The sequence below is a fragment of the Papilio xuthus genome, unplaced genomic scaffold, assembly GCF_000836235.2.
Source record: "Papilio xuthus unplaced genomic scaffold, Pxut_1.1 DF824888.1, whole genome shotgun sequence".
In the NCBI taxonomy this organism is placed as follows: Eukaryota; Metazoa; Arthropoda; class Insecta; order Lepidoptera; family Papilionidae; genus Papilio; species Papilio xuthus.
The window spans coordinates 2,900,406-2,925,405 of NW_013533761.1; the positions used below are offsets into that span (position 1 = coordinate 2,900,406).

At 33.0% G+C, this 25,000-nt stretch overlaps 2 protein-coding genes across 2 annotated transcripts; one reads left to right on the top strand and one right to left on the bottom strand.

The window, feature by feature from the left end:
* Positions 1–130: 130 nt before the first annotated feature.
* LOC106127209 (integrin alpha-PS4-like) lies at positions 131–12,696 on the bottom strand. Its single transcript, XM_013325270.1, has 25 exons — positions 12,631–12,696; positions 11,953–12,112; positions 11,360–11,460; positions 10,723–10,784; positions 10,394–10,424; positions 9,675–9,800; positions 9,467–9,550; positions 8,942–9,043; positions 8,341–8,426; positions 7,901–8,107; positions 7,432–7,528; positions 7,111–7,299; positions 6,607–6,704; positions 6,088–6,175; positions 5,392–5,528; positions 4,840–5,045; positions 4,075–4,270; positions 3,638–3,801; positions 3,133–3,205; positions 2,630–2,719; positions 2,091–2,217; positions 1,783–1,852; positions 1,292–1,406; positions 659–730; positions 131–363 (listed from the first exon to the last, which is right to left on the bottom strand). The coding sequence occupies exons 1-25, from the start codon at positions 12,689–12,691 to the stop codon at positions 241–243; spliced, it is 2,865 nt and encodes a 954-aa protein (XP_013180724.1). The 5' UTR covers positions 12,692–12,696; the 3' UTR covers positions 131–240.
* Positions 12,697–13,328: 632 nt separating this feature from the next.
* LOC106127237 (integrin alpha-PS3) lies at positions 13,329–23,504 on the top strand. The gene is made up of 24 exons (XM_013325317.1): positions 13,329–13,552; positions 13,780–13,911; positions 14,542–14,606; positions 15,092–15,239; positions 15,819–16,013; positions 16,404–16,495; positions 16,711–16,923; positions 17,175–17,283; positions 17,568–17,789; positions 18,103–18,200; positions 18,467–18,551; positions 18,853–18,974; positions 19,143–19,218; positions 19,476–19,599; positions 20,073–20,265; positions 20,463–20,629; positions 21,021–21,102; positions 21,261–21,344; positions 21,421–21,559; positions 22,062–22,146; positions 22,365–22,488; positions 22,701–22,775; positions 22,928–22,993; positions 23,357–23,504. The coding sequence occupies exons 1-24, from the start codon at positions 13,396–13,398 to the stop codon at positions 23,459–23,461; spliced, it is 2,958 nt and encodes a 985-aa protein (XP_013180771.1). The 5' UTR covers positions 13,329–13,395; the 3' UTR covers positions 23,462–23,504.
* Positions 23,505–25,000: the final 1,496 nt, after the last annotated feature.

Below are 25,000 nucleotides of genomic sequence, written 5' to 3' on the forward strand. Positions count from 1 at the left end.
CTGTTCCCTGTGACTCCATCCCCACGGGAATAAATAGATTGTAGCCAATTCTCAGACCTACTGAAATGATGATGCAATTTCATAAAAATCGGTCAAGCCGTTTCGGAGGCGTGTGGTAACTAACATTGTGACACGAGAACTTTATTTATAAGTTTATGAAAACTGAAAAACTTTAGATGTTAACACGTTTACGTCCCAGAAACATTAAAAATGTTGAATGAATTTATTGCACTTCTTTAGTTACAAGTCAGTCGGATTTTCCTTATTATCGACTTCAAGTAGTTTATTCTGATCGTCAGGTGCGCTGGAACCTTCTCGCGCCTGCGCAGACCGCATGCTCTCGCGCAGTAACATTGTTCGTCTCTGCAAACGATGAATATTATTTTGCAAATATCTCGCAGTTAACATTAAATAATCACGAGTTTCTGAACTTTTGATCTCAGAAACTCACAATTTAAAATATATCTTTGTTGATATGTTTTATACAGGTCTCAGGAACCAACAGTAAATTACTAATACTTTAAATAAGTTATGTAGGGTATAACTTTTTTTTTGTAGCAGTTAAGAAAATGATAAAATGATGTATACAGGAATGAATGCTTCTTGTTTGTGTGTTAAAAATACTTAATAGTGACTAATAAAAGTAAAAATTTATTACCATACTCTGTCTTCTGACGTCTTTCTTTAGATCTATCAATTTTTCCTTGTTCTTTCGTTGCAAGAAACCACACTGCAAGAATACATTCATTTAACATTTTTGGTTGTCTTTGCAGCAAGGAAATTGTGTTGATAAACAGTTACATGTATTTATGGGTAATGCTCAAATATAAATAACTAAACAACTTATTTTTTGTACTTGTCAAAGGATATTATCACCAGTTTACGTAAGCTATACTCCTGATTACATCTTATACTATGAACTCTGATTTGATCATAAACTAGCTGTCGCCCGCGTCTCCGTCCGCGGGCTAAAAAAATAATTAGTAGACTAAAATTTCAGCAGCCGTTTTGAAGATACCTTCTAATAAATACCCATTCATCCTTTTAGAAATTATTAGTTAGAATCCTTTGGTGCGAATGGCGCGCTTTCGTTACCAAGTCGAGTGTCAGATTGATTAGTGAGGGGACATAAACGTTAACATTTAATAAGGCTAGTGTTGCGCCGATACACCGGCAGTGTGTCGGATTTTCTTCCTAACAATACATACCTATATACAAAAATTCGTATTTATAATATTAGTAAGATTAATATACACGTACTTTTATTTAACTTTATAAATAGTATACTTACTTCGTAAAATATAATTATTATAATGACTAAGACAAGAATAGCGATTATGCCTGCGGCTAAGTAGATCCAGAAGGCGATATGTGGCAATTCAACTCTTACTAATATACTCAGCGCACTGAAATCATGTTTTAAATAATTATTAAACTATCATTAAGCTGTAGTTACTCCTATAACACACTAGCTATCGCCCACGACTACGTCCTACATCTATACCAATTTTTAGCGAGATTCACGCAGCCGTTCGGGAGATACCTTCCAAAAACCATCCATCCATCTATAGCATTGATAATAATAGAAAAATTACGATGTATGGCTGATGGGATTTATGGAGAAGTAGTACATACTATGCCGATCCTCGATAAGTTATAAGGGCAGGTTGATGATGACTCTTGACATATTTTTCTGAACTTTTATTTTGCTCTTGGTGACTTAATAAGGTTTGTAAAAATTAAATATTTTAGAAATTACATGTAAAAGATATTATAACTAACCTTAACGTTTTTATTTCTTCATTTTCAATTAAATTTAGCCGCGTTATAATACTGATGTTTTTGAACTCTTCTGAAATGAAAAATCATTTTAAATATTTAATGAAATTAGAAATATATAATATGTATTTATATGTAAATGAATTTTGCAAAAATCTTTAATACAGAATATCCATACATCTTTGTATTATAACGAAAAAGGTCATATTTTAAGACTGCAATTTTACCAGTTTTTGTTTTTTTTTTTAAACTCTATGTAGACTTAAGTTTTTTTTTTACTTTTATATTTATATTATTTAATGATTACTTACCCTCTGCTATTGGTGGTATTCTCAAGTTTACCATTATATATATTTTTTGATTTTTTCTAATTTCGTCGATATCACAATATGACTTCGAGTCATGGTTACAGGTCATATTTTGATTATTTGTGTAAATCTAAAATTAAAAATAAAACAAATCCATAACAGAGATTTTTTATCCAAAGCATAAAATAAATAATAAATATACAGAAATATATTAATAACTAGCTGTCGCCCGCGACTCCGTCCGCGTGGATATATGAAAAAACTTAATATTTAGATAAGTTAAATAAAAAGCAGCTTATCAAGGCATAAATTCGAAAAGAAAAAAAGAATAAATAGTATCCTATGACCTCCTGGCCCTAAGCTACCTCCTCACCAATTTTCAGCTATATCGGTAAAGCTGATCTTGAGTTATAAATAGTGTAACTAACACGACTTTCTTATATATCTATATTATATATATATATATATATATATATATATATATATATATATATAATATAGATTTAAAAATATATAGTAATTTTGTTACAGAAAATACTTACTATTATTGGGTTCTTGATTTCCGCATATTTACTATCGAGTATTATTTCACTTCTCATGTCAACCCAGTTTGTAGAACCTTTGTTTGTAATCTGTGAAATAATATGCTTATATTATTATGTAATCATCATCAACCCTCCCTTTTCTTCGGTGGGACGGTTCAGTATGTACTACTCCATACATCTCTATCAGTCGTCATATCTGAATCTATCCCCTTACGCATACCCTCTGACACAATCCAAAGTATGGACTTTGTTTGGTCTTCTACTACCTTTGAAACCATCCAATTTCCACCTTCATTGCTTATATCTTATAAATAAAATTCTCGTGTCACAATTTTCGTTCCCATACTCCTCCGAAACTAGTTGACCGATTCTCATGAAATTTTGAGTAGGACTGAGAATCGGCCAACATCTATTTTTAACCCGTACGGACGGAGTCGCAGGCGTCAGCTATTAATTATGTAAAAATCGATAAAATGACGACTTAACATTTTAACGCTTACCGTGTAAAAATGACTGATTTCTGTGTCCAAATTAATGTATGAAATATTAACAACTTCGGCCGGTATTGCTTCGCTGAAAATGAATTAATATACCAATTAAATAAAATAACTTTAGTATCTCTCCCCTATAGGCAGGGGACTGGTGTTCAAACTAGAGTAATACGCTTTGTGATGGATCACCAAGCCCCTGTCCCACAGACCACAAAATATACAAAAGAATACGATATAATTTTTTTTTAATAAAATATTTGCTAATCTAATATTTCTTGTACCATTCCAACTACGCTCTATGCTTGTGCTAGGACATGGTTTACGACAATAGTCGAATGGGGGGATTCAAACCCCCGACCGCATGATCGGAAACCTTTGGGCTACTGAAGCTTCGCTTCGTTACTTAAGCACTCCTATAACTGCGTAGACTCGGAGAAATTATTTAAAAGTTCTGGTAGTTGTTATCGAATAGATTTGTTGAACTATTATTTTATAAACCGAACAATTTTCTTACCTTGTCAAAACTAAATTTGTAAGATCGTTTTGTAATTCGATAACTAATTCCTCCGTTATTTTATCGGTTTCATTTTCGCAATGATTGTACGTGTTTATCGTGATATTAATTTTTTTGTCCCGATTCGTCAAGAATTTTGTTTCGAGCATAATATTCGGTATATTCTGGAAAGAAAAAACGATGTCAGCCTGCCCTTTTTATATTAGAATTTAGTAAGAACGCAGTATGAAAATATAATAAAAATATATATTTTACAACAAAGTCTATGACTGAAAGGCTGTATAGAACAAAATTGGTTTAGATATGAACGTACGCAGTACTTCTAAATTAAATTGAGTTGGCTGGATAAGAGTTGCTTATTAACAATTCTCCTTTCCTATCACGTTATCTAATCCAATAACTCTTACAAACACTAATCCTGAACATAAGATAATTACCCAAGTTGCGTTTTGTTTGAGCGGAGTGCCAGGCTCACATATTAGATCGTGTTCGTCACGCGTGCAGCCAGGAGCCAGCAAGACGCGCGCACTGCTAACGCGCACGCGCAAGCACGCATTATACGCAGTTTCACCGGAATTAATCATGCTTAAATTGATGCTTTCTGTATCCGTTGAACCCACTATATATGGTGACCTGTTAAAAATTACTATGATTATTTGGGATAAAATTATATATAATTGTAAAATGAGTAAATATCGATAAAACAAAAGGTAAGCATACGATGACCATACCAAGGTACAAGGAGAGGCACTAAAAGAGAAGGAGGGAGGCAAATATTGTCTATTCAATAAAAATATTTAACTTTGTACTATTCCACACGGAATCGCACGTAAAACAGAGAACATTTTAGCCGGGATTTTTTTTCTTTTACTTAATAAGTTTTTTATTTTAATTAATTTAATTTTTATAAATGTCTCTTGTGTCGGACTTTGGCGATCTCTTATGTCGGAGACCAAGACATACTTTGGGTCGATGCGCCAGCGGAGTGAGTGAGTGAGTGATTTTTATAACATTTTAATCCTAATACTTGTTATACGCATTATCTATTTTGTAAGATTCACGTAAAATGGAAATCATTGGCTCCTTAAATATATGTTAACCTAGTATAGGAGCCAAGGGTAAATTGACACTGTAATAAAATATGCAATAAAGAATCTTTATTATTATTATTTAAAGGTAATAAATAAATAATTTATACTTACGTAAATGACGTCGACGTTATCGTCTGTATATTTGGTACGCAGTATGCGAAGTTGCAATCTGACACCCGAAGTTTATCGAGAGCGAATATTGTGCTATGTTCAGAAACGACTGCCCGGTTAGCATCAAATATTTCAGTGAGACTTGGATCATTGCTTAGTTCTGCTTTAGTCGCAATTTGTATTGGATACAGCTCGATATTTTTATCCTGAATTTATATAACGAGACGTCTATTTAAACCTTTTATCGAGGATGTTATACAATCGTTATAAAAAGTTTACAACAGAAATACTTTGCCCTTAAATAGCGTTCATAGTATACTAATACTATATATAATACTTTTAGACTTTATTAGTTAGAATCCTATGGCGCGAATGGCGCGCTTTCGTTACAAAGTCTAGTGTCAGAATGATTAGTGTACGGACATAAACGTCGACATTTTAGTAAGGCCAGTGTTGCGCCAGTACACCGGCTCAGTGTCGGATTCCTAACAGCACAAAGTAAGCAATCAGTGGAACTTTATTTTTGGTTGTTTTCATAAGTTGTATACTTACTAAAGGAGTTAGAACTTGTATATCTCTGCAATATACATTATTGTTTCTGTTCAATTTTTCAACATATGTTATAACACCATTTTTAGTCTGTTTAAATTTGGCGCTTGGATGCATTATGTTTACAGTAACCAATATATCTGAAACAACAAAAACTTTTTAAAAACGATTTTGGTCTCAGAAACCATAGATAAGTCAAACGGCTGTACTATGTTGTCTGTGTTAAAGATCAGAATAAGGCCACAGTCTACTTCTGTTGAACCCTACTAAGACAGGTTAATTCTTTGCGTAACTGTAGATAATAAACTCTGTCCGCGATTTCTTCCGCATGAAATAATGCCTTCTGGTTGAACATTATAACAAAACATATTAAACTTAGAAAACATTTACATAAATCTTACATATTCTTACAAATTTCATCATTTATAATATTACTTTCTTACTAATATTATAAATGCGAATGTTTGGATGGATGGATAAATGTTTGTTAGAAAGTATCTTCAGAACGGCTGCATGGATCTCGCTTAAATTTGAAATAGATGTCGTACATAACTTGTAAGAAGTCATAGGGTACTAATTAGGGTTTTTTTTCTAATACAGCGCGGACGGAATCGCCGGCGACAGTTACTTATTATATATTAGTTAAGGAACATCAGAAATACCGCTTGTTTTATTACTTTCGAGTACTAAAACACTTACCAGCTACAATTTGCTGTGGCTTCTTTGGAAATTTCGCCTTGAGACATGCTTTGAATGTAAACTGATCCTTCTCTGTCCTATTACGAATCTGGAACAAAAACCAAATATTATTATTGTTTTTTACATTTCTGTTAATTTTCGAATGTATGCATGATTTTGTACTTTTGTTTATTGCTATTACAATAGTTTTTATTTAATTTACAACGTAACGTTGTAATGTGTTATTTTTAACAAAAGAAAATAAGTTATAATTAGCAGTTATATATCTGTAGGGCAAAGAGATTGAAAAAAAAATATATATTTATAGAATAGATATCACGCGTATTTTCTTTCAAATATTTTAATCAAGATTGCATATAATTTTCAGTACCGCCATGTCACGAGTGTCAGAAAACAGAAACTCTCTCAGTAGCGTCTTTGAACGATTAAATTGTCCCGTCTATTGATATTCGTAAATGTTAAATGTCTGATATAGTATGAGTTTAATACAGACATTAAATTGAATTTAAAAAAAGTTACCTGTAAATTTGGAAGCTTTGAGTAGACATTTAAATGAATCGAAGGAAAACAACGTAAAATGAAGACTTCGTTGGTTTCCGGTGCTCCGATCGCCAATTCTGTGCCGAATAATTTTTTTATTAATTTGTTCTGTATGTGTACGTATTATTTGGAGCGCATGTTTGACATAATAATGGCGTTAATAGTTAATTAATTTGTTTACAACGGTAATCGCATTTCATATTACATTTAAACAAGGGCATTAGTTCTTTCAGAAAATATGTAAAACCTTCACACGCATATGAAATGCGATAAAAAAAAATATGACACGACAACAACAGTACAAAAAGGATCTTGAGAAGAAGAAAATAGGGTCATTTTGACATTGTCTGGAGGGCGCTAGTGAGCTATCATAATTTAGTGTAAGTTATGCCCATCGGATCTGATATTATATCTAGGTAGGTTTAAGTTTTAATTAATATCCAATTCATTTTAGTGTTGTTTTTTTCTTAAATAACGATATACCATTGCAGCCGTTGCTATCGTGGTCTTGCATTGTAGTCAAGCTCAGGCCAAAACTTCTAGTCGTCACTGCTTTTGGATGCACCTTCTGCGTGTATTCGACTGACATTTTGTCTGCAAAGATATTCCTCGCCGTGTAAATGTAGACCGCGCCTTTACCGTCGTTTTCAAATGGCGCTGCAATCGCCACGTCTGTAGTCAAGAACAGTAATCTTCTTAACTGTTTTTTTATTTTTTACATAAAAAATATAGTACGACCAAAAATTGAAGATAATACAATGTTTGCGTATGAAATAAATGAATGAATAAAAAGAATTACTGGACCATCTCTTTGATCTAAATCAATATCTCCGAGGTTGACAATAGCGCTGCCGAACCGACCGCCTACATGTGTTCCTTTGATAGTCTTTGTTAACTGGAACTGGAATCAAAGACACAAAATAAAAGTTACGAAATAATACTAACGAAAAATATTAATTTTTTCTTAACAATTATTTGTTTTTCACTTTACACGCTTGAAACTTTAGTAAATTGTTTCCTCAAATAAAGGTGAAAAATAAATTTGTGACACTATTAATATTTTTCTTAACCTTGGTAGAGCTCTGATTCCTAATAAAAGATACCTTTATGTCCATTTTTATGCCCTGGACTAAAGTGCGAATATGATCTGCATGGTAATCATAATAGGTATTCGTCGCTTGAGCTGGCACTTACATAGGAGGATTATTCTACCGGACGTGGTTAAGTGCTGAATGTTATACTTTCCTATTTATACAATCGACTATGTATTAACCTTATTCTTCATCATGTATATATGTACAGCCCCGACATCATCATCGCTTGTGTCTTCAGGTACATAAGTAGGAGCACCAACAAATAAAGAGTCTTGTTTGCTAGTTAGCTTCACTGTGCATAGAACTGCACCAAATAGAGTTCCTAATCTTGACTTCGAATCCATTATCTTGCCTTCATATTTTCCATTTTCGTCATAGAATAATAGCTGAAATTGATAAGATTTTGGAGTATAAGAAAGCAAATAATTGGAGGGCAGCTAGCTTCTTCTTTTACATACAGAATTAATTGTAAATAAAAAAATAAATAATTTTAGAAATGTTTGGATGGGTCATGGCTGTCATAAAATAGGTTGGGGAACACTGTTCTAGACCATCGCCAAGCAATTCATTTTTTTTTATACGTTATAATAATATTACTTAAATATGTTCATTATATTACCTGACCCACTCCATTGTTACCGTATGGAGTGCTGATAGCATAAGAAATGTTTTCAGAGATGAATTTGCCGCTGGCTATACCGTACCCTGTAAATAACAATGCAAATATAATCCCCGTTATGAGAAAACTGCTCATTTTTTTTAAGATTGTTGATTACTCGGCACACGCTTTCAGTTTTTCTTCTCATTCTGATTACGGAAATGTCTGTTTATCCGTGGGTTTCTGAGACCTGTACAAGACATATCGTTATCCCGTCGTCATCTTTGACAAACAAAACAATAATATGTTTTGAACGGAGATTTTGGTTTCAAAAGCCCAAGGTTTGCTTTTAATATTGTGGAATTAACGGTATTGTAATTAATAGTATAATGAAATTTTCTTATCCTACATTATTATGATCAATTCTCTTAAATTAAATATGTTAAAAATAATATAGGACGTACTAATTATTATTACAGGCGTTAATCGTTATTTAATGTCTTAAAAAATTAAATAACGATTAAGACCAAAGTTTTCAAAGGCTAGAAAGATTTTCTTGATAATGTTAAGTTGTAATAACAAATGGATATACCATTAGATATTCGTATAACAATACACTTACCAAAGTTGAAGAATTTCATATCACCATTGTGTTTTGAAGATTCATTTTCTGGCAATATTAGTTGTGGGGTTTTTCTTATGTCTGTGTATTGAATTACTCGACCTGAAATGTAAAAAATCACTTTATAATCTTACTTCTTACTAATATTATAAATGCTTACATGGACGGGTGTTTGTTTGAACATCTCCGGAACGACTTATCGGAACGTTTATGAAATTTGGCACAGAGGCAAATAGGTGTTTAATTCCGCGCGGACGCAGTTGCGGGCGACAGCTAGTAGTATATACATGCATTTGTGATTAAAGAAAGAAGAAAGGAATTTATTAAAAACGATAATTCTATTACTTCAAAGAAACTGTAAGTGCTTATGTACAATTTCTGAAACTAAATGTTCGTTTTAGGTAACAAGCAATTTGTGACGTCATTTAAGGAAAACATGTGAGGCTAGTAAATGATAAATATAAATATAATTTTAGTGAACAATAACAAATTTAAATAATTTTGGTCTTCCTTCCTATACTGTACCTTTTACCATTCCTGGACCACCGACCAATATGCGGTCGTGTGCCGTGATATCCATAGTCCATCCAAACGTATCCATTTTTTGTCCTATTCAAAAAAAAACAAATGTACTGGATAAAATCCTTGTAAGCAGTCAGTGGGCCATACTTATTTTTTTTTAGAATACAAAGTACCCGACAATGTCGCTAAATGATAAGTTTTAATAACGTACCAAATGTCACGAAATCCTTCATGCGATCTTTCTTCGATATCTGAGGCATGTCGATCGTTTCATTCTTAACTCCGAAAATCTTTGTGAAACATTGTCCAAAAGTACCACTACGCTTAAGCTTACGATCTAGAAAATCAAAACAAAAAATATCATCAGCTCACTATACGTCCCCACTGACTCGGAGCCTACCCTAAGATAGAAGGCCACACTGGCCCGTGGCAGTGACTTCACACATATCTTTGAATTTCTTTGCAGATATGTGTAGGTTGCATCACTATGTTTTCCTTCATCGCAAGAACGTCGGATAATTGTACATATGTAAATCAAAAATCACATTGAAAAATGGTGGAATTCGAACTCAGGATCTGCAGATTGCAAGTCAAGTGCTTAACCACAGAGCCACCGACGCTCTATGCTCTATGGCACTGAAATGCATTCAATTGTCATTCTATTAAAACTAAAAATAAGAAAATAATCTAAATCGGTCTAACAGCAGCAGAGTAATCATATTGATAACCTCTTCCTTTTGGTAATCCGTTCGAAATACTAAAAAGGTCGTAATATATGTTAACTACATGGTACGATACGTACGATAATAAACTACGTGGTGGTATTCAATATCTTAGCAGTCATTCATCTTTATCTATTATTTAATAATCCACATTGGTAATTAATGAGATAGTTAAGTAGAAAATATATTTTTTTAATCTGTTACTTACTCATAATAGTGACTGGTCGTGGAGCGCAAGTCTGAAACATAGTTCATGGCTATATATTCATGCATTTTACAATATATTAAGGACTCAAGAACAAATTTAATTAAACCAAAAAGAACAATCCTTATGTAAAGGTTAAATAAATAGTGAAAATAAAAAAAAACTGTGGATGGATTGTGTGAAAGAGGATATGTTAAGGGGGTAGATTCGGATATGACGGTTGATACGAGTTGTATGGAGTAGTACATACTGTGCCGACCCTCCGTAGTAATAAGGGCAGATTGATGATGATGAAATAGTGTTAATAAATTAAAGATGTAAAATTTAAATACCGTATAAAAAGAATTTCCCGTCTTAACCGTTGCTCCGAGCCATGGGTGCGTATTACTGTCATCTGTAAACAAGTTTATTACTAAAATATAATGACAAAAATGGTTCCTCTGGTACTGAAGATGTCCAAAGGTCGTCGATGACAACCTCGGTGTTCCCGCAGCTCGTTGCCTCCTTCTCTTATTAATAAACAAAAAGCAATATTTATTAATTAGTAAACCTTATGCGAAAATTAAAATCGATACTATTGTTTAAGGTAAAGAAGGTTATAATAGAATATACATGCAAACGGATACATACATCCAAATCTATAAATATAAAAATCAATTGCTGTTCGTTAGTCTCGCTGAAACTCGAGAGCGGCTGAATAGATTTGTCTTATCTTGGTATTGAAATGTTCGTGGAGGTCTAGGGAAGGTTTAAAAGGCGAGAAAAATTCGAATAATTGGCGGGAAGACCCTAAAAGCAGCCATTTTCTAAATAAAATGTAAAACCAATTTGAACTTTCTTGACTATTTTTTCAAGTCCGCGCGGATGGAGTCGCGAGCGACAGCTAGTCTATAACTAAAAACATAACGTATATGTAATTCGTGAAAAATAACTTTTATTAGTCGGTTAAATAATATTCAATTGCTTTACCTGTTGTTACATTTATGTTATCTTTTATTAAATAGTCTTTGTCTATATCATAAATATATATGTGTCCTGTAAAGTTCGCCATTGGAGCACTTATCACCAAACTGTAGATAGAAATGACCATATTAAGTACAAGTTCTTTTTTCCTTTTTTTTCTGACAGAATAAATGCATTGGCAGCGTTTGTTTACAGGTTCAGATAAATTTGTCGCACTCTAACTGCGTTTTTAAATCTCTTCTTTTGTCATTTTAACTCTCAACTATAGAAACTTTTCATTTACTTATTATTATTTTTAAATATTCCAAACATTTTTCGTTACTCAAATCCCTAACATCTTTGTTCCTTTCTAATTTGTTTCTGTTAAACTCTACATTCAAATCTTAGCCTTCTAATCTAACTAATATTATAAATACAAATGTTTAGATGGATGGATGTTTGTTTGAAGATAACTCCAAAACGGCTACATGAATCACGCTGAAATTTAGCATTGATGTAGAACATAGTCTGAAGGAACATAGGCTACTAATTCAGTTAATTTAATTACGTGCTAATAGAGTCGCGAGCGGCAGCTAGTATAGTTATAAAAATAATATTACCTTCGTATATATGGTTGATAAGTGATACTATATCCAAAGTATGAATCTTTAGATAAATATAGATTCTTTGTTGGGACAATTGTTTTCATTGATTTTATATGATAGAATGCAAAGTTTGGTATAATAAGTATTTGAACAAAAACAGCCGTCCATTTTGCATCTGTAATAAATAATCGTCGTGGATTAATATGCATGTTCTAACTGACTGCGCCATGTGAAGTATTTTTAATGCACGGCAGTTGTCGAATCAAAGAGCTATTCCATATCAACTGGTTTAATATTATCTACACATTTTAGACAATATTTTTATATATTTATTTCTATATAGCTGACAACCAACCAATCTTGAATTCCGCTTATAAAAGATAAGTTATTACTTTTGCATATCTCTAAGTAAAATATTTTTAAATATTTTACGCATCATCCATCGTTTCGAAGCGATTCCAAAACGAATATCAAAAATGTATTGAACTGACACGCGACAATCACATAAGTTGATGTCAGTTCTATACATTTTTGAAGTTCGTTATGGAATCTCAGTCGGTCTCTATATGAACATTCGGACAATGTGATTCCACGACTTCTTTCGTCAGTCTCTAAAAAAATATAACACCTTTTTTGCTAATTTAGCATTGATTTGTTCAAATCGCATAATTAAATAACAAATTATTTACTTACAATGCATCCTGTGTTTAATTACTAAAATAAATATAATATCACAGTGACTGTTGACGCACATTTGAACTAAACTCATACTATGTTTTAAGGAATAATTGATTATTTTATTGTTTTCCTTCCTCTACATATATGTCGGTTGATAGATGCGAATTTAGGTATAAAATTAAGTCAGTTTCCGAGTAAAATATGTGGAGTCGTCTTCGTCTTAATTTTTTGCTATTTGGTCTTATGCTTATGTTTAAACTAGCTATCGCCCGCGACTTCGTCCGCGTGGTTTAAATTAATAAGTAACTTATGTGTTAGATTATGTTCTAAATTGAGTCGTTCCGGAAATACCTCCAAACAAACATCCATTCATCCAAACATTCGCATTTATAATATTAGTAAAATGTCATTGCGAGTTGTCCCCATCGTAACCCATGTTTAGCAATATAGCTAACTCTCTCATTCTGTTTAAATCAAAAAGAGACAACATGTTCTTATACTTTGTTACGATTGAAATAGGTAAGCTGTTATTAGAAGACAAATTGCATTGCTTTACTTTACAACGTCTAAATCTTTCTTTGATAAAAATTAAATATTGTAGGTAAAAAATTCCATCCAATTTCGGATATAAATAATTTTATTCTTTGATTGTTTTCTTTAATAATAACAAGGTCTAATATTACTCATGATTTAGTTATTTTTGGAACAGTCGACATAGTACATTTAGTACGGAGTCATAACGCAGTCAAATGTAGTTAAAATTTATTTCAATCTTTTAAAATGCATACAATATCTTTATTTATTATATGCATAGTTATTAATATGGTTCATGGGGTACTTTTTCACGAGCCATCGTCAATAGAAATAACTCCATCAGAAAATATAGAAAATATGGCGTTTGGGTTTTCAATAGGTTATCAAAAATCAGGAAAATTGGGTAAGTCTGTGGTGCATTGTGTCTTATTTTTATTTTTTCTATTAAAATTAAGCCAATTAATCTGCAGAAAGTTAGTATCGTCATCATCATCAGCTCACAATACGTCCCCACCTAGGGCTCGGTGCCTACCATAAGTTAAGGGTGATTAGGCCAGTATATTAAGGCTTAATCACCAGAATTTGGCCACCAATGATATATTTGCTTAAGCTATATTCCAATTGTTATAGTGATTGGTGCACCGTACAGCGATCTAAACGGACAAGTATATACATGTGCTATTGAAGATATGTTGAAAAACAACGGCGTCTGTAAAAAAGTTAACATAGACGTGGAAGGACTCACGGTAAATTCTACTAGAGGTACTGTATTCTTCTCTTATTAAAATTCTAGCTGTCACCCGCGACTCCTTCCTGAAATTAAAAAAAACATAATTAGTAGCCTATTTGTTCTTCTAGACTATGTATGCCAAATTTAATCGAGATTCATTCAGCAGTTCTGGAGAGGCCTACAAACATCCATCCATATAAACATTCGCATTTATAATATTAGTAAGATTACCAAGATCCCAACGAAATAATCAAACTTATTTATAAAAGCACAACTTATTTGGAATTATCTAATCTTTTTTGTATCCCTTTCACCTTTTTTATGGTATTCTTTAGGGTCTTATGATTCAACAGAGGAACCGTTAAAATAAAAAAAGATGCCGCTATTAATGGCCAGTACCATTTAGAGTCCTTCAAGACGCAGATATATTTTATTTCTCAAAATTGGGCAATGTATCTTCAGTTCCTCTAAAGTTGCGGACGTTAAAGATCACCTCGGTGTTCCCACCTTTCGTTTTTCTGGATATTTTCTTTAAAACAATGACTACGACTTTGTAGAAAATTGAAGCAATTTTTAGAAAGAATTGTTATGACCGTTACAAGCAGAAGTAATCCAGGCATTCTAATTAATGTCAAGTTTTCAAGTTCTATTTTTATTTTTAGAAGATTATCCCGATCGACATTACTGTCTTGGTGCGTCAATTATTGCGACGGACGACTACTTTTTGGTAAGTTATTTTTGTAGAACTCGTATAAAAGTAAAAAACGGAGCGTCGGTGGCTCAGAGGTCAAACAATTGACTTGCAATCTGCAGGTCCTGGGTTCGAATCCCGCCATGTACCAATGTGTTTATCAATTTCCGATTTCCGATTACATATGTACATTTATCCGACGTTCTTAGAAGAATATCTGAGAAGAAATTCAAAGGAGTGTAGTCAACCAACCAGCACTTGGCCATCGTGGTTGACTATAACCTAATCACTCTTAACTTAGGGTAGGCCCGGAGCCTCTCGGTGGGGACGTATGTATATAGTGAGCTGATGAAGAAGATGAAAATAAAAATAGTATCGCTAAATTATCTATAATACTATAAAATGTGTTTGTGTGTTATTTTTAATTAACCGAATAAAATTTCTATTTAGTGATTTATATTTACAAAAAGCAATGAATGGATTATACCATACTTTGTTCAGCTGTTACAAATTTATTACAGACTTGTGCCCCATTTTGGAAGTCATCGTACGATAAAATTGAACCAGGTGTTACCTCCAGCTCGTATGGTACATGTTTTATTTACAATGAAACAGCATATCTTTATAATGGACCTTACGAACAATTCATAGAACACAAGATAAATAGACGTAAGTAATAACTATAAACAATAAAAGATTCAAAATAGCTAGGATTTAACAGTGGTAGAGCCCGTTTTAACATCTTCGCACGAATTGGCCCCGCTTGCACGGTGAAATACCACGACCACACAGAAGACAGGCGTGAAGTGGAAGCGATTCCGCGTTTCGTCTGATGAGTTTGCGTCCCGGAGGTCTAATTTAGTCCTCTTTCCCTTTCCACCCTTTTTCTTATAAGGAAAATGATGGGAAGTGGAAGTGACATTCCGGATGAGAGGATGCATGGAAAAGGAAATAATTTCTTTTTGTGCATCCTCTCCTCCGTCGATTAAAAGTAGGCAACGCACATGCAATTGCGTATGTCAATGGGCAACGGTCACTTCGCTATTTCAGAAGATTGCAATATTCTTAATGCCGAAAAAAGAGAGAAACCAATATGCTTAAATACCAGTATGTTTCGACAGTACAATGTAATGGTACAACCTCCCAGTAACCTATTATAAATAGTTTAAATTACAGTAAAACCTTAATAATAATATTGTGAATATTGCCCTCTTCAGTTGTTATTTTACACTGAAATCTATTTCACAGATTCTTTTGGTAATGGACTTGGTTGGACTTCATTATATGATCAAAGCAATCATTTGATACTTTTATCCAAGATATTTGACAGAGGCTACTTTAGTTATATTTCAAGTGAAGATCCTCTAAAGCCTTCATGGTCAATAGAGAACCTTGGTAGTACCTCGCGGTTTCAAACTATGGTCAATAAATTCCGTTATATTGGTGAGTACTGCATTAACGCCAATAAGCAGGGCAAAGGACCCTATACTGTAATTTTGTGGTTCACTTTACTAAGAAACTATAAGTTTAGTCTGTACATTAAAAGAATTATTTCTTTAAATTATAGTTTTAAAATAATCACTAGTTCGTAAGCCTAAAGCAACGCTTTTACTTGTATGAAACACTAGCTGTCCACAGCGACTCCGTCCGCGCATTATTATAAAAACCTAATCGGTAGCTTATGTGATCATCCAGACTGTTCTACATTTAAGCCAAATTTCAGCGAGATCCATATAAACGTTCTAGAGATATCTTCAAATAAACGTCCATCCATTCAAACATTCGCATTTATAAAATTAGTAAGAAGTAAGATGTCTCTCCTTTTGTATTCAGGATCTGCGCTTGCATTGGGAACGTTCCTTTTTTCTGGTGTAAATCAAACATTGTATGCATTTAGTATGCGAACAGATGACACATATGGAAAGGTATGTTAATATTTTTAATAATTAAAAGGTCGCTGATGAGCGAGCAGTCAATTGGTTCTGTAAAAATTGCGAAGATAATATAGACGAATGTAGACAGAGAAGATATATAGAAAAATGAAATATTTTCTTCTGCCATTACATTTACTTCTTCTTTCCATTTATCTTAGTCTGAAGAAAAATGAGAGATATTTTATTAAGTCAATATGATTTTACAGATATCATTTCTAAGATATAAAAATAAAAAACTATATTTGGTGCCACGTATCAGCATCGACTTTGAAGCGATCAACACAATGTTCGGCTCAGCGATGCTTGGGGTGGATATTAATTCTGACGGATACACGGAACTATTGGTGGGGGCACCCGCGTATTATGAAGACGATGCCTATGAAACAGGCGCTTTGTATATCTATATAGGGGGAGATTTGGTAAGTTGCTATTATCTTGTTAGATTCATTCATTATTAACACTCTCTATGTCTCAGTTCTAAACTCCTGTAAAAATCGAAAAAAGAAATCAACAAATTACTACGAAATGTACTCATTAACAAAAAAGGGTCTTCACAGACAGACGGACGGACAACAAAATGATTCTATAAGGGTTCCGTTTTTTCCTATGAGGTACGGAACCCTAAAATTGAAAATTATTTATAAAACTTTCTTTCATAAACTATTCAAAGGCCACTATCGGAAGCAGGAACAGAACGCGGTTAATTGTTGGCAATAAAGTGGGCGCGAGGTTTGGTAGTGCTATTGCTTCGACTGACGTCGACGGAGACGGTTTCCCAGGTAAAATTATTTTAAACATCTTGGTTGTGTACTTAGAAGAATAATGTTTGCATCCCTGAAGTGGAATGTTTCAATAAAAGTTACCGGTGAACTATACGTTAATGAGCGAAACATATTAAGTGGAATGTAGGCTCGATTTTTTTCATGGGGTCGACCTTTAGCCTTGCAAAAGAAGATCGCAACTTACATCATTTTTTAGGATTAACAAAGGAAAATAATTTGAAGAAGTGTTCTGTACGATGCTTTTATTTACTTTTATATTATCTTCGAAATAAATTTTGCAGAGGTGATTGTGAGTGCTCCTTACGAAGACTTTGGTAATGGCGCCGTGTACATCATATATGGAAAAGAATTGAACAAGAAATGTATGAAAGGCAACGATTTTAAGACAGAAACAATGTCCCTCTCACAGTTTGTGTCGACACAAAGAATTCAGAACGAAGACTTCAAGTCCTTCGGAGTCACGCTACAAGTTATCAATGATATAGATAATAATGGAGCTGACGGTATGTTTAATTTAAATGCCCACGTAGAATAAGCTTACTGTGACTTTTGATTGCAGAAAGATTTTATCATCTTTCTCATTATCTTTGTAGACAAAGGGGAAATGACATGTTGCGTAGATTTGTTTTGGCAGTAGCACTGAAAAATCTACGTAATTATGTTATTATATGGCATCAAGCCTCTTTGACATCATCGCATTAAGAGCCCTGTGCATTTTAAAATGTTTTATAGTTACCACATTTATTTAAAATTCTATATTTTACGGGGGTGGCGTGGCGGCTGATTTTTTAATAGTATTTTATTACTTTTGTACAGAATTGGCTGTGGGTTGTCCTGAGAGCTCGCGCGTAATTTTGTATCGAGGGATACCTTCAGTAGAGGTGACTGTATCTTCACAACTCGTTGGTGATCAGGTAAATCTTTTCGTCATCAACTACCGATATTTCTATTGTCATTTGCTATTTAACATCTTCCACGTAATTCATTACTAATTTTTATACCTAACGACTATCATCATCTCCTTGGCCCTATCCCACTTACGTGGGGTTGGTGCACCATGTTTTTATAAACCATAAAGTTTTGACTTATTTTTTTACGGCCAGCTGCCTGTCTGTCCCCAACCCTTATATGACGATGACTATATTTATAAAGTTTTTATTTTGAAATTTATTTATTTTAGGTGGTTCGAATAAAGGCAAAGAATTTTAAGGTTCGCGTGGTGATTGATACAAACATTCATGAAAAGCCACTGAACATCACTGGAAGTATGTATTCAATATTATACTTTTTAATCATGCTAAATTAAGAAACAAAAGTGGCGTTAATCCCCATAAGGTAGAAATAGCTTGATGTTGGCACAATTCAGTTAGTTTGATCCAAAATTATAAAAAGAAATGTCACATGTGAGTGTCTATCACATATATTTGCGTAACGTTATCGACAAAATATTTCAAAATCCATATCAGATTTTTTGTTTTACTTTACGTCCGGTAAAAGCGCTGTACAAATGTAATACAAATTTTCTAAAGGTTTTAAAGCTTAATAGCTTTTGAATCCATATTTCAGATTTGTTGATTGAAAACAGTGTTGTGGGTGATGGTGTACAAATAAGAGACGACCAACAATTGAAGACAATTACTTTATCAAGAATTAACACAAAATATGTAATTGATGTTGACGTTGATATTGTAAGTCCATTGTTTTAAATTTTTGCCTAAAATTCCATTTTTATTTCACATTCGCTCCAATCAAAACTGTTCATCTTCTGTAGGAGAAGAAAATATTCGTTATTTCCTTAAAAACATATTTATTTTTTAAGGTTTATTCATTTATCATCCAAGTATTTTCTTTTTCAGAGTAATGATGAACCTGGTACTTACAAGTTTACGACTTCAGTAAAATTAGACGAGACAATGATGGTACAAAATGACGGTAAAAAATTTATTCTAATTACATTCTATTCATATAACCAGCCTTTAAAATACAAGATAATAACAGAAACTTTTTTCGAAATTTTATAATGATGCACATATGATTAATCTCATCATCGTCAGCTGTACACAGTACGCCGCCACATTAGGGCTTGGAGCCTACACTACGTTAGAGGCGATGATGATGATGGTGGGGATGATTCATTTATAAAGTTAAAATAGTAACCAAAAATAATCAAATCATTGTTTTCTTTTCAGTATTTGATCCGTCGTCGGTGGTAATTTATCCAGAAAATCCGACATCATCTCTGGACATTGAGCGGCGATGTTCAGGCGAGAGCTGCTTACCACAATTGAACATGACACTCGAGTGGTCTGGAAGGTAAAAATTTTATAATTATGTTCTTAAATATAACAGTTTAATATGACATTTAATTAGAAGAACTACAAAACTCAAAAAAATCGATAGTAACAAAAGTTGAAGGTTAAAGAGTATATATTTAAAATTTATATTAAGAACTAGCTGTCGCGAACCTCTCTAGATCTGTGCCAAATTACATCAAGATCCATTGACTAAAACACTCACGTATATAATACCAGTCCCACTCATCCTGATGAAGGGCCCCCAATGGGCTCGAAATTAGTCGGTGCCGCCACCGGACGAATATACGTGAGTGTTTTAGCCGTTTTTAAATAAGTTTAATATAATATCTCAAGAAACTTTGAAAAATTTAAGATCCATTCAGCCGTTCCGGAGATACCTTCTAACAATTATATATCCATCCGTTCTAACTTTTACATTTATAATACTAGTACGATGATTGTTAGAAGGAATTATAAAGTACACGATTTTAGTAAAACATACAAGTTGGGATCTACAAAGTCGGAGGAAGTGATAATGCGTTTCAAGAACTATGGCAACAATTCGTACGTGCAGACATGCGTTTATTTGAGGATCCACGGAGGGCGCGTGGGAAGGAACACTTGCGACGAACAAGACGGAACGTTTAAGTGTTTACTACCATTGCCGATAAAGAGAAATGAAGAGGTAACCTAAAAACATTTAATTCAATAATTCACAGTCAGGTTTTTATAAATTTTGCGGACTTATCCTTCCCGTTTTTTCTATGAAAGGTTGGGACAGTACGTACTCTACATGTCTTTCAGTGGTCATATGAATTTAGTCTCTTTTTTGCATATATTCTCTTTCAGATAATTTAAATGATACCAAAACTTTGTTTCCAGCATATTTTAAAATTACCTATAGACATGAGTAGCCCGTCAAACGATGTTAATACTTTAGTGTTTGATGTGAAATTCTATAACAGCAGCTGCGTTATGCAAACCCAATACCAAGAAAAGCAACTCATCGTACCTTTAGAATTGGACGCTGAAGAAATTGCAGTAAATGGGTAAATATAGTCTATTAATATAAATATATTAGTAAATGTTTATTTTCTTACTTTTACGTGTTCGTTTTTTATATTTAGGTTAAAAACCTATTTTTGGGACCATGATTTTTTCTAATGCAGTATCTATGGGGATTGTTTAGGGTTCAATGGTGTTCCAAAAAATCCTACCAATTTTTTTTTCTAAGCGTATTATTGTAGCTTCATTCTTTTGTTTCTCTTAATTTGACTGCTTAGTATTGGCATTAGACTTGGTTCGTCAAGAACGATATTGTAAAATAGCGATATTAAGATTTGAGTCGTATAATAACTCAAAAAAATTTTTCGTGATTTCATAAGAATAGTTTTAGGTAACTAAGACTTGAGCTAAAGGTGTAATCGTATCCTTTTTCAGTGCGTCACGTGACCGAGTGATTACTGACAGTGACGTGCTGGATAAGTCAGTGGAAACTTGTGAAAATGCTCATGAATACATGGTAATTATATTTATTTTGTATTTATGATTTACTTAATATTTAGCAGTAAACTTAATAAAAGTTTGTTTAATATCCGTATCCGTTTTCTATTGATTATTTTATAAATATAAGTGTGTCAAGTCGTAGATGGTAAGATAAAGCAATAATTTCTTTCGCAGATTATAAACAATGGCAGCATACTGTGGAATAATGTCCGTGCTATTATTAAATGGGGGAATCAAATCTTTATTAAAGAATATAAAGTGAGTCATTTTTTTATCTTGTTTCATTTGATTTGAAAATGTGAGATATTGTTTTTCTAATCATGTTTTATTATAGATATTCCAAACTTCTGTAACAACGGACTGTGACAGACAAGATACAAATAAAGAGGTGACATATATATGTGTACTAACTTTGGAACCGAATTCTATATATAAAATTATTCCATCCACAATAATAATGGAAGAAGACGTTGGTTTGTATAAAATTAATCTTAATTGAAAATAAATTCCAGCTTGATCTCACCACGCGTTCCTGAGAGAGGGTCTTCATAGACGGACGGACAACAAAGTGCTCCTATAAGGGTTCCGTTTTTTCCTTTTGAGAAACCCTAAAAATTAAATGCTTAACGTTTCTTAATAGATTTTAGAACTAAGAAAATTAGACTATATAATATTCCAAATAATTAAACTGTTAAACGTAATAGGGCATGTGTATCGATTAATGAAATTAGATTGTATTAAAAGTCATATTTCGTGAACACGATGTATTTACTTTACTTATGACGAAAAACATTTTTTAAATCTGTCTATCTGTAATATCCAGGTAAACTTCGAAATTCCTGAACTTAAAGGACTTTGACGGGAAGGCAATTGATGCATGGCAAAAAGTAGCCCATATGCCATTATTAGGGTTATTTTTTGCGTTGTAGTAATCGAGGGCGACTGCTAGTTTATTATTAACATAAATATTTTCAGAGAAATATCGAGTTGGAGACACACTAAATGTAACTTCAAGTCTGGAGTTGTATTTGACTCCTACAGAAACAAAGAAAGTGTTCTCGTGAGTAATAAAATATTTTTTTAATGAATTGTCGTGCAGCTATTTTGCATAATGTCGTTCACACAAAAATTCACGTTAATTATCTCTCAGCTCAAATGTTACAGGAATGATGGCTATTGAATTTTATCAAAATTATACAGGATTTAAAACGTAATTGGAATCTAAGACTTATTACTTAAATTTTTATATTTGTCTAAATTATTTAATGATTGTTTTAGATTGACTACAGTTATCAAGTACAACAAGGAGCTATCAATTGGACAAAACAAGCCATTAATCATAGCAATAGCGGTCATAGTGGCATTATTAATATTAGCTCTTGTCATTTATATTCTACGTAAGGTAAATCATCTTACTAATATAATAAATGCGAATGTTTGTATGTATAGTTGTTTGTATATATACCTGAAACGGCTGCATTTATCTGGCTGAAATAACATAGTCTGGAAGAGAACATAGATTACTAATTAAGTATGTTTTTTTAATTTCGCACGGACGGAGTCGCGTGCGGCAGATATATTCTTTCTATAAAAATGATTTTCTCTCGTTTTCAGATTAGCTTCTTTAATAGGAACACGAAAAAGAAATTAATACAAGAGAAAAGGGAAGACGAATTAAGAAAAAGTGTGGTAAGTCCATTATAAATATTATTGAACTTTCAGACTTATTTTGTTGTCTAAAATCGACCAACTAATTTAAAACCTGAATATTTGGTATAAAGTTAGTATGTTTATAACAAGTTTAATGTTAATGATAAGATTATTTGTGTACAATATTATAGAAAAGACCGGCGCCTTCTGGAGCAAACGATGTCACTACGAGCTCGGGTGGCACAGGAGTTCAAAATGTAAGCACACAACACAGTTATAGAATAATAAATATATAGCGTGGTTATTACAGTATTTTTTTAACAAACTCAGAATTTCTACAAATTAATCCAATTTAATTTTTTAACAAATCGAATTACGTAAAATGAAAAAAAAAATATTTAAAAGTAAAAAAATTAGTTTTTGTCGATTACTTATCGCTTGCATTAATATTTCTCCTAAAGTTGTAAACAAAATAACTTAGGTAACTCTTAGCTAAGTTAAGTAAATAGTAGTTAGTTTTGAATTTAGTTCAACTGACTGAACGCTATGATATTTCAGAAGAGAATGCGAATGGAATTCAATGATTTATGACAAATAAATAAAGCAAGTATTTTTTTCAGAAAGCCATGACATCTACTGAATTACCATTCAAGCCAGAATGCCAAGATATAGACGTTTGTGATGAAGATAATCTCATCACGACACGGGAAATTGAAGTTCATTAGAACATTGTAATATTTAAGTTAATAAACAAAATTGTTACTTGAATATTTCTATCATTTGAAGTCTAGTTATAATACCAACCAAGTCGTTATAAAAGCGTCAAGAATCAAGAAAGCGTGGATTGTTTGAACCAAATACTTATAGATTTTAAGCCAAATTCTACAAATTATCCACCCTTTGCCTTGTAAAGAATAAAATAATTAAGAATTTTATACTTTTCTTCATCATCATTAACTCACTATAGGTCCCGACTGAGGAGTTCATAGCCTAAGTAAGCGGTGACTTGGCCATAGTCAACCACGCTGGCGTAATGCGAGTTGATTGCTGATTGCATCCCAATGTTTTTCTTCACCGTAATAAAGAGACGTTGTATAAATGTACATATGTAAATAGAAAATCTAAAACAAGGTCTAATAACTAATATTATATTAAAAGCAGGAACAAAAACTATTGACCCGTGTTGAACGCTATGTCAATATAGTTTACATTATTATATCAATAGATGGCGGAACATATTACTAGATCACGATATAGATTTATTTGGTATGTTTATCGACTTGCCAATCGCATTTAAATAAAGTTGACTCGCACCAAGATATAACCAGTTTCATTGTGACTACTCGATACTTCTCCAGTGAGAGGGAGACCTTTTTGAGACCGCTTTACATGGTCCTTAGCGAGCCGGATTTGGACTAGTGTACTGTGGTCCGACGGTGGAAAATTTCAGCTTTGAAGATATTACATACAAGGAAGAGTATGTTGGGACTTGGACAAACTAGATGGCGCTACCAAGACACCGCTTAACCTATAGCGGAATTGGACTTGGGACATATACGCAAGCAGTGTTGGCAAAGGAGTCCATATATTGACGCAACGACGTCAGACCGCTTCGTGACGTGAGTGTTTGAACAATTTTGTTATTGACAAGCGTTGACTTAAAGTTGTCATTGTCAACGTCAGTGTCATCATGGAAGCAATAAGTAATGTGCAACGTAATTTACATTCTACCATTGCCAAGGCTCAAGTAAACTTTAAGAAGTCTGCAAAGGATAGAATAACAGTTTCTTACATTGAGACAAGATTAGAAAATTTAGAAACGGAATGGTCATCTTTTTCTGACAATCATGTCAAAATTGTCAGCTCGGTTAAACCGACCGAGTTTGAAAGGTTGGAGTACAATACGACTAATTTATACGAGACAACCAAAGAGTTGTATCTTGATTTGAAAACGGAACTGAAAGAATTGTTAAAAAAATTAAATATGGCAACTTGTAGTTCTGTCGAAAATTCTGAACGTCAATCAAAGCACATAAATACACATTCGTCTGTTAAATTACCAAAAATAGAGCTGCCGATTTTCTCTGGCAATTATGCGGACTGGATAAGTTTTCGCGATTTGTTTATTAGTTTGATACACAACAACAATTCTTTGGATGACGTACGGAAGTTGCATTATTTAAAGACTCATTTAAGGGGCGATGCCGAAAGTCTTTTAAAACATATACCTTTTTTTTTTTTTTTTTTTTTTTTTTTTTTTTTTT